Source organism: Triticum urartu, chromosome 5, assembly GCF_003073215.2.
Source record: "Triticum urartu cultivar G1812 chromosome 5, Tu2.1, whole genome shotgun sequence".
In the NCBI taxonomy this organism is placed as follows: Eukaryota; Viridiplantae; Streptophyta; class Magnoliopsida; order Poales; family Poaceae; genus Triticum; species Triticum urartu.
Window position 1 is genome coordinate 19,144,593 of NC_053026.1, and position 10,499 is coordinate 19,155,091.

The window sequence follows — 10,499 nt, forward strand, 5'->3', positions numbered from 1 at the left end:
GAGGAACATGATGGTTCTTCGGCGGCGGATAATGCAAAAACGGAATGGACAGAGCTATGGAAAACCGACGTACCTGCTAAAATCAAGTTGTTTCTTTGGCGATTAGCTCGGAGCTCAATTCCAACAGCCGACGTTTTGGAGCATAGAAATATGTCAACGTCATCAGCATGCGCGTTATGTGGCGCGAGAGACTCGTGGAGACATGCCTTATTGAACTGTCCGATGGCTTGTAGTGTTTGGGCACTTGCGGATGAGGAGATATTGGATCAGGTGAGCCGTTTCGACACTGATAGTGTTAAGGACTGGCTCTTTGCCATGAAGAAAGCCTTGTACATCGATCTTTTTGTCCGTATGACGACCACCTTCTGGGCTATTTGGGCAGCAAGACGAAAGGCAATTTACGAAGATATGTTTCAGAGCCCCTACTCCACCCATTGTTTTATCAATTCCTTTCTGAATGATATCCAAATTGTCAAGAGCCCGGAGAGATCAGTTGCGCATTCAGTGAGGGTGAGGCCAACAGGCTGGATTAAACCTCCCTCAGGCATGATGAAAGTGAATGTTGATGCTGCCACTCTGAGGAGATCGAAATTTGGTGCAATCGCTGCAATATGCAGGATCTGTATCTTGGAGCATCGGCTATCGTGTTCAATTCTATATCTGATCCTGCTACTCTTGAGGCGTTGGCGGTCCGGGAAGCAATGGCACTAGCAGAGGACCTCCAGCTACAGGCGATACACATTGCATATGAGTGCAAAGGCATTGTGGACGATATCAAGCAAAAGAGTAGCCCTAGCTATGGGGCTATCATTCGTGAGACCGTGCAATACTCTCGTAGTTTTCAGTTATGTAATTTTGTGCATGAGTTTAGGAGCTTGAATGTCGAGGCTCGCAGTCTAGCGAAGCATGTTTTGAAACTAGGGATTGGTCGGCATGTTTGGTTGGGCAACCCTGGTGAACTTCAGTTCGTCCATGTAAACGTTGTGACGAGTGAATAAATAGCTTCGTGGATTGTCTCAAAAAAAAACTTGAGGCTACTCCTGGTCTTCAGATTGTATGCACACTGCACTAGCCACTTTGCCCAACCTCCTTTCGCGGTAAGAACAAGTGACGCCACCTACTTGAGGCTACTCGAGCCGTTTTCTTCGAGATCTTTTTCTTTTTTCTTTTATTTGATTTTTTTCTTCTTTGTTTTTCATTCTTTTTGCATTTTGTTTATTTGTTTTTTATTTTATTTTTTCCTTTTTTTGTTTCTTTTTTCGGTTTTCTTTGCTCTTTTGGTTATTAGAATACATTTTTGTATATGTTAGAGATATTTGTCAAATACACGTCTAACATTTCTTCTCCATTTTTTTTCTCTTTTTTGATTTTTCTTATGTGTTATTTTTGTTTTCTCTCTACATTTTCATATATGTCAAAACATTTATTAATAAGTAATCACATTTTTTTATACACGCTCAACATTGTCTGAACACCTATTCAACATTTTTAAAATACTTATTCAACATTTTTAAATACATGTTCAACAATTTTTAATAATTATTCAACATTTCCAAATACTTATTCAACATTTCAAATACGTATTCAACATTTTGCAAATACTCGTTCAACAATTTCAACATTTTTTAAAATGTATTTTTTGAAAAGTGTCTTTTTGTATATTTTAGTACAATATTTTAAAATATAAAAAATACAAAAATAAAGTAAAAAAATGAGAACTGAAAATAGAAAAAAAACAGGCCTTTGCTTCCGGCATGGCTAGGCCGGCTCATCTGGGGGCCCTGACGCGTGGCGTCCCATGTGCTCTCTTAAAGCAAGAAATAGGGAGAGGTCCTGCTGGACGCTCGCGAGCGGCAATCAACGGATCCTTCGCTGAAGAGCGCACAAAACGGGCCGGCCCATTTGCGGGGGCTGAATGTAAAAAACTCAAGAGAATTAAGTAGACGCCTGGACTCGAACTCCCGCCCGCTCGCTACAAACCGTTTCAGGGACCCTTCTAGGACCAGTTCTTTTTAGCTTTTGATTCTCCAGAATCAGCTTTTGGGAAACTTCCCACAGAATCAGCTTCTCTCAGAATCAGCCATCGAGTTCTTTTCTGAGATTTCTGATTATGGGATGAGTTGTATGCTGAAATGTCTGTAATGTCTCTGAACTAAAACTGAGTGTTGAATTGCTAACACTTGGTTGTTTCGAACAAATTATCGTCGAATATGAGCATGAATACGATTTATGAATATTTTAGCTTGCTAAATATTACAATAAAGAAGGTTTCCAAGTTGACTTTGCTACAAAAGAAGATGCTAAATATTATTACAAATAGACTGACTAATCTCATGGTACAAGACTGGTAGCAATAGCATCACGTGTTTCGGCCATGGTACCATCATCTTTTAGTGGTAGAGCGTTGGCGCCTGTAAATGGCAATGGGGGCTGCATATACGCATCATTGTCAAACTTGTCAAAATGCTCATCATGCAACTTGCTATCACGAATGAAGTTGTGGAGACACATGCATGCAGTGACAACCATCTTTTGGCTCTCCGGTTTGTACCGTGGTATGCCTCCAAGAATTCGCCATTTCATCTTGAGAACACCGAACGTTCTTTCAATGACATTTCGCAAAGAAGAATGACGATGGTTGAATGTCTCATGTCTACCAATGGGTGGGTGTTGTTGGAACTTTGGTACATGGTATCGTTGCCCTTTATATGGTGCTAGATATCCAACCCTGTTTTGATATCCGGAGTCCACAAGGTAATATTTATCTATAGTAAAACATCATAAGCTATTAGAAATGTAGTACGTACCATCATGTACATAACAAAATACATACAAGAGATTACCTGTGGGAGGTTGTGAAAAATGATCATAACGAACTATAGCATCGCTCCATACACGTGTGTCATGAACAGATCTGGGCCATCCAGGAACAACAAAAGTGAACCTCATATCAAAATCACAGACTGCCATGACATTTTCACTTGTAACCCCTTTCCTATTCCTGTGTTGTGGCTCCAACTCCTTAGGCACAATCACTTCAATGTGTGTTCCATCTATGGCTCCAATAGCATTTTTGAAATGAGGCCAGAACTTTGTTTTTCTTAGTATGGGGTGCGGTTCAGAGAAAGATGGATCAATAGGCCTAATGAAATCACCAGCCATGCGGTCCACACACTCCAAAACCTCATGAATTTTTTTGTTGATGATAGAACGACTATGTCCAAACCGATCTGCTACATTATTAGTGGTTTGGCACGTCCCCAAAGTCCATAAAAACTGTGCCAATGCTTCTTTCGATGATATGTTGCAAGTTGACTTAAGCCCGTACTTCTCAACCAACAATTCATGCAATGAGTAAAAAACTGACCTCCTCATTCTGAACGTAGAGTAGAAAGCTTTTGCATCTTGCTCCTTCTCTGCCACCCATTGGAGGCCTGTAACAAGGTGTGACTTTCTTGGTGCATACGGCAATCTCTCACTTGGCGACCCCACTTCCATAGCACATGCAAACATGGCCAAATCCCATTCCTTATCTGATCCATCTGAAGATTCATCTGAAGTGTCCATCTGCCACATAAACATACACAGGAGAGTTTAGCAACAACATACAAAATTACCAACAATAGTTCTACATGATACAATACAATTCCAAAGCAAATAATTATGTTCTGAACAAGTGAACATTGCATTATGAGAGCAAACAACATGTTCAGGACATTACAAGTTGGAAGCAAAGGACTGGGTACACAACATTACATGTTTCGAGGCAAATGGTTGGAAGCAAATGATACATATCGGTTCACATCATTACAAGTTCAAAGCAAATAGTTGGGTTCTACTTATTTTTGTTGAGCTCCCATGTCCTCTCTATCCATCGAAGCCTTGCACTAGGTTCATGATCCTTGAATGTTACGAAAATATCAAGATATTTCCTTTCCAACATAAGATGGGAAGCATAGAAATGCACATCACTCCCAGGTTTAGCACCATCTGCAATCACCATGTTCATCATGTCTCCAGTCTCCTTTCTTGTTGTATCCTCTCCTAGGTTTCCCTTTCTCTTTTCCCTTGCACCAAAGAGGTCAACCATACGTACAAGTGCATCAGTTTTAACACTTTCATTTGACCACTTCTCATTCATCCTAGGACTTGGCGAATAAGAACATGGCATCTTCTTCCCAATCTTGGCACGCTTCGTACGAGGTGTAGCTTCGACATCATGACTTTCAAAACCTGAATCATCATCCATATTAAAGCGAGATGAACCACCTTGATATGTGGGAATTGGCACCCTAGCATGTTCATTTGTGACACAACAAGCATCAAACACCTCTCTCATTTTGTCCTCCTCTGCTAGTGGAGCATACCGGAACTTCGCAGCTAACGGATTTGCCTGCAATCATATACCAGGACTCACGGTTAAATAATGGTAGAAGAACATCACTCACTACTTGAATGAATGACATGGCAACAAAATACCTTTATCTCCAATGGCCACCACTCATCTGTAGCTGCAATGGTCTTTGTATATTCACCTCTACCAATGCCAGTTGCTTTTTGAGTCAATGTATTCCATACACTGTAGTCTGCTCTACATATATCCCATCTATTCTTCAGTTGGTCAGAAGAATAATTTCTCCCGGAGCGCTCATTGAACTTTCTAACCAAATTAGCTTTTCCAATGTCGGTTAAAGTGGTGCCACCACGGTTATTAGCTCGCACCTCCTCTACACATGCATCCATAAAAATGGTATGCGCTGCACTGTCTCAGTTTAATTTAGGGGGCTTGGTTTTCTTTTCTTTCTCCATCTACAACGTCTATCATTAGCACAAAGCAGTAGCAACACAGAACCACTCACAACTAGCATTGAGCAATTGTAGTAGAAAAAAGAATTTTAAAAAATCATCTACCTACACAGTACAGAAAAGAACTTTTGTTCCTTGTACAGAGAAGAATCTAACAAATAAACTAACATCATGTACATCCATCCATCAATCAAGCAAATCATCTACATCTATCTAGCAATCCATTGTTCCATGTACAGAAAAGAGCTACAAATCATCTACATCCATCTATCCATCCACTCTTCCATGTACAGAGAAAATACAAGAGAGAGGGAGAGAGAGAGAGGCTCACTGAGGCAGCGGATAGAAGACAGCAGCAGCCGGCTGGATGGGCTCGTCGGGGCCGGCGGAGGACGGCGGGGAGGGCGGTCGGAGCCGGCGGGGCGGAGGACCTCAGGGGCTGGCGGGATGGGGGTCGGAGGAGGCGGCGCTGAGCACTGCTTCGGCCGGCCGGATGGGCGCGTCGGGGCGGCGCTCGTCTGCTCCGGCAGGGTTCCGATAAGGCGCGCGTCTGGGCTCGAGGGAGGAGGGGCGGCGGGTCAGGAACCCTAGCGGCGGCTGGAGGAAACAGAGCGAGGGGGGAATCGAGCGAGGACAGGGGAGCGAGCGGCCGATGTGTTTTCTGGGCCGCGGTCGGTCGGGCTGTGGAAGGGCATTTTGCCTGTAATTTCATGGTGAGATAGGGGTACAGTCTGAAAACCCAAACGTTTTCATTTGCGGGAGGTCCAGAATCGCCAGAATCGACCCAAAACGCTGCTTTTCGGTTGCACTGTCGATTGTGGTCTGATTTTGACGATTCTACAGAATCAAAACGAGTTCTTTCTAGCTTTTGATTTTTCAGACCCAGAATCTCCATAATCGGGTCAAAAGAACTGGGCCTAGAAGGTTCCCCAAATCGGCTGGGACCCTTCTAGAAGGTTCCCCAAGGATACCGCAATGAAGAAACAGGAGCGAAGCCGAATCGTGGGCCGGCCCAAGTGGAAGCCACAGGGTTGCTCGCTCTCAGCGAAGCAGCAAAGATTTGACGCTAACGAGCGTCATATAGGAATCGCCAGAAATAGGGGTGCCCGCGCGCCATCCCGGAAAAAAGGTTCATTCCAAAGGTAGTGCTAGTAAAATGCAGCCCACCCTAAGGAGGCTCTGCATAGCCCGGCCCGTACTTACATGAAGGCTGAGAGCCCAAACAACATCCATGACTCTCGTCCTCTGCAGAGTCTGCACGCAGCAGGGGGAACTCCTATTGGACGCTCGCTGCAGCAAGCAGTCGGCGTTTCGCACACAGGCAGCTTGGCTGGGGCGGCCCGTGTTGCGGGTGCGCCACATTCGCTAGGTTAAAAATCGCGAAAAAGGAAAAAGGAGTAGTGGAATCGAACCCGCGAATTCCTATTGCTGCGCGCGATGAGCTAGCCGCCCCAACTAGCTACTTCTTATGGTAAACTAACAGCGCGAACCTAAAGAAACTAACAGTAGCGAGAAAACATAAAATCTCAATTCTCAAAATTAGATGAACCAAGGCGTGAGAGAGGCACCTGTGAACACAAGTAGGTAGCCACATTAAAAGGTGAACAGTTTCTGAAACGATGCGAACAATTTTTTAAAGCACGAACAATTTTTGAATGTTGAGAACAAATTTTGAAATGGAGAATAAATTTGGAAGCTCGAACAATTTTTGAAAGCACGAACAATTTTTGAATGTTGAGAACAAATTTTGAAATGGAGAATAAATTTGGAAGCTCGAACAATTTTTTAAAGCACGAACAAATTTTGAATGTTGAGAACAAATTTTGAAATGGAGAACAAATTTGGAAGCGCGGACAATTTTTAAAGCACGAACAATTTTTTAAAGCACGAACAAATTTTGAATGTTGAGAACAAATTTTGAAATGGAGAACAAATTTGGAAGCGCGGACAATTTTTAAAGCACGAACAATTTTTGAATGTTGAGAACAAATTTTGAAATGGAGAACAAATTTAGAAGCGCGAACAATTTTTTAAAGCACGAACAAATTTTGAATGTTGAGAACAAATTTTGAAATGGAGAACAAATTTAGAAGCGCGGACAATTTTTAAAGCACGAACAATTTTTGAATGTTGAGAACAAATTTTGAAATGGAGAACAAATTTGGAAGCTCGAACAATTTTTGAAAGCACGAACAATTTTTGAATGTTGAGAACAAATTTTGAAATGGAGAACAAATTTAGAAGCGCGAACAATTTTTGAAAGCACGAACAATTTTTGAATGTTGAGAACAAATTTTGAAATGGAGAACAAATTTAGAAGCGCGAACAATTTTTTAAAGCACAAACAAATTTTGAATGTTGAGAACAAATTTTGAAATGGAGAACAAATTTAGAAGCGCGGACAATTTTTAAAGCACGAACAATTTTTGAATGTTGAGAACAAATTTTGAAATGGAGAACAAATTTGGAAGCTCGAACAATTTTTGAAAGCACGAACAATTTTTGCATGTTGAGAACAAATTTTGAAATGGAGAACAAATTTAGAAACGCGAACAATTTTTTAAAGCACGAACAAATTTTGAATGTTGAGAACAAATTTTGAAATGGAGAACAAATTTAGAAGCGCGGACAATTTTTAAAGCACGAACAATTTTTGAATGTTGAGAACAAATTTTGAAATGGAGAACAAATTTGGAAGCTCGAACAATTTTTGAAAGCACGAACAAATTTTGAAATGGAGAACAAATTTAGAAGCGCGGACAATTTTTAAAGCACGAACAATTTTTGAATGTTGAGAACAAATTTTGAAATGGAGAACAAATTTAGAAGCGCAGACAATTTTTTAAAGCACGAACAAATTTTGAATGTTGAGAACAAATTTTGAAATGGAGAACAAATTTAGAAGCGCAGACAATTTTTTAAAGCACGAACAAATTTTGAATGTTGAGAACAAATTTTGAAATGGAGAACAAATTTAGAAGCGCGAACAATTTTTTAAAGCACGAACAATTTTTGAATGTTGAGAACAAATTTTGAAATGGAGAACAAATTTAGAAGCGCGGACAATTTTTTAAAGCACGAACAAATTTTGAATGTTGAGAACAAATTTTGAAATGGAGAACAAATTTAGAAGTGCGAACAATTTTTTAAAGCACGAACAAATTTTGAATGTTGAGAACAAATTTTGAAATGGAGAACAAATTTAGAAGTGCGAACAATTTTTTAAAGCACGAACAATTTTTGAATGTTGAGAACAAATTTTGAAATGGAGAACAAATTTAGAAGCGCGGACAATTTTTTAAAGCACGAACAAATTTTGAATGTTGAAAACAAATTTTGAAATGGAGAACAAATTTGGTAGTGCGAATTTGAAATGGGAAGATTTTTTGAAACTCCCAAACATAATTTGAAATGTGAACAAAAAGAAAACAAAAAGAGAAGAAAAAGGAATTGAAAAATGAAATAAAGAAACAGAAAAATGAAGAAAGAAAAAGAAACAGGAAAAACAACAAAGAAAAAGCAAACAGAAAAAACCAGTGAAAACCTCGACGCAGCGAGCGTCCAATAGGATTTTCCCGCAGCAGGCGCAACAGTACCTCCGGCCGCCGCTGCCCGGCCGGCTGGCGCGGCGGCGCCTGACTGAAATTCCCCTGCAAACCGCAGATTCCGTTCGCTCCTTATTCCTTCTCAGGGAGCTGAAGGACATTCCAGGATCTGCTCATAACGATGGGCCAACCCTTAATGGTTACGCATATACAAACCCTATTTTTATTTTCATCATTTTTTTCTACTGAAATTTGTGGATCCCATGGTTTCCCTTACTTCATGCTTGTTCAATCAGTGTGCTCAATCGGGATTCCCCATTTGATTTGTAGCAGCAAGCACTGTCCTGGATTCCACCTCACAAGCAAGAATTCAGATACTCAGATACTAATGTAAATTTGAGTACATTATGCATTGCTAGGGAGTGGCCTGAGGAAGCTTCAAGGCACAAGCTTCGATGTGTTTATAATGCACTGCTACTAAACTCATCTGGGAAGACTTGCTTGACCTGGCAGACAACATAACTTTCTGGTTTCACATGGCCTTGGCCCTTGTGGAATCTCTGAGGTAAATATACCAAATTATACTAGACTACCAATCTTAGTGTACCAAATGTATTCATTAACAGCAGGGATGCGAATAATATTTCATGTACATAGCTTGTTTCTGTTCCTGAAGTGATTTTGCGGACTCTGTAGCTGTCAAGGCAGAAATCATATTTCAGAGCTTCCATGTTGTTGCTACAATGAGAATATGCTATCACGACTTTCAGCCATATGCAAACGAGTCCCCCCTGTTGTTGGCATAACACAACTGATAAAATGAATAGATTCTTCACCCACGCAATGGGAAAACTGGGCTATCAAGTTAGGGACTCCTTTTCTTTTGGCAGCTGTGGGGGCAATTGCAGTTGAGGTGCAAGTTGGGCAATGAAACATGCCTAAGCCATCTCTATATCAAAGTTAAAGATGCCTGAACCACACCTCAAGCCATACAAGATCCAACCCAGCCTTGCCTCCGAAGCTCTGAAACACCAGCAACCCTGATGGCGCAAATGGAGCAGCGAGGATCAACGAACATGACCAAGGCGCTGGAAGCTCTTTCGCCGTGGCTCGAAAACCCACGGAGCATTGTCAATCAAGTGGAGGCGCTCGTCCTCGCCGCGGCTGTGCTCCTGCTCTTCCAGCTCATCCTCTGTTCCTGCAGGCGGCAGTCGAGCAACGCTTTTATCCAGGCCGGCGCGTGGGTGTCCTACACCATGTCGTTCCCTTTGGTCACCTACACATTGGGCATGATGCAGACTTCCCCGGTGAAGAATGTCCTGTATCCTGTCTGGGCTGTCTCTTTGTTCCTGGTTGCTGGATGCACCAACGCCATCACGTCCTATGATCTTGACGACAACAAGCAGTGGAAGAAGCATCTCTTCGAGGTCTTTCAGTATGCCCTCTACTCAGCAATTAACATCAAGCTGCTTTTCCCTTACAGCACTGCAGAAGTATTTAATCTGAAGGCCAAATATTTCAAGTCTATGTCCATCACCCCTGTTATCGTGATCCTCAACTTGATTGTGCTGCTCACAAATTTTGTCAAAGTTATCTCGTGTTGGAGGGTAGGCGTTGACTTCTCCAGCAAACGAGTTGCTGAGTTCATGAGGAAGCAGGCCAGGGAGGACCGTCCTAGTGTGTTCAACCCTGTCGCCATGGAAGGCTACAGGTACCCTATTCGATGTGGTAGACACAAATCGATCACCATCGACGAGGTTTGGAAATTGGACAGCACGCTTTTCAGGTCAGGTGCTTCCACCAAGCTGAAAGATTCTTGCCTATCATATGCCCTGTTTAAGCTCTTGAGGCGGCAGTACCATGGGATGGAGTGTGCTGAAGCCGGCCTTCCCGAAACCCGTAATTTTGTCTTGAAGGGTTTGCTGTTGACAGAAGACGACCATCAGATTGAAAGGGCGTTCAGGATTGTGGAGGTAGAACTTGGTTTCTATCATGACTACCTCTTCACCAAATACAATATCATCCGTAAGCGGGAGAAACTGTTCTTCGCAATGTTGCTTGTGAGGATACTTCTTATATCTATTGTTTTACACTATGTCACCCGGAATTCATTGGCTGTCATGACAGCAGCTGCTATAATTGAGGTGC

The 10,499-nt window shown here is 41.9% G+C and overlaps 1 protein-coding gene across 2 annotated transcripts; it reads right to left on the minus strand.

The window, feature by feature from the left end:
• Positions 1-3,658: 3,658 nt before the first annotated feature.
• On the minus strand, positions 3,659-5,472 carry LOC125507112 (L10-interacting MYB domain-containing protein-like). Of its 2 annotated transcripts, XM_048671799.1 has the most exons (3): positions 5,138-5,472; positions 4,480-4,809; positions 3,659-4,393 (listed from the first exon to the last, which is right to left on the minus strand). In XM_048671799.1, the coding sequence occupies exons 2-3, from the start codon at positions 4,741-4,743 to the stop codon at positions 3,836-3,838; spliced, it is 822 nt and encodes a 273-aa protein (XP_048527756.1). In that variant the 5' UTR covers positions 4,744-4,809; positions 5,138-5,472; the 3' UTR covers positions 3,659-3,835. The 2 variants fall into 2 exon arrangements, with proteins under 2 accessions (XP_048527756.1, XP_048527758.1); XM_048671801.1 differs by lacking the exon at positions 5,138-5,472 and having other exon boundaries at positions 4,480-5,130.
• Between the last annotated feature and the right edge of the window lie 5,027 nt (positions 5,473-10,499).

Excerpts from the sequence above, each read along its gene's own strand:
- LOC125507112 (XM_048671799.1), bottom strand. The coding sequence starts at position 4,743 with ATGGATGCATGTGTAGAGGAGGTGCGAGCTAATAACCGTGGTGGCACC. Across the intron at positions 4,394-4,479 it reads GGTGGCCATTGGAGATAAAG|GCAAATCCGTTAGCTGCGAA; the intron begins GTATTTTGTTGC and ends ATATGATTGCAG.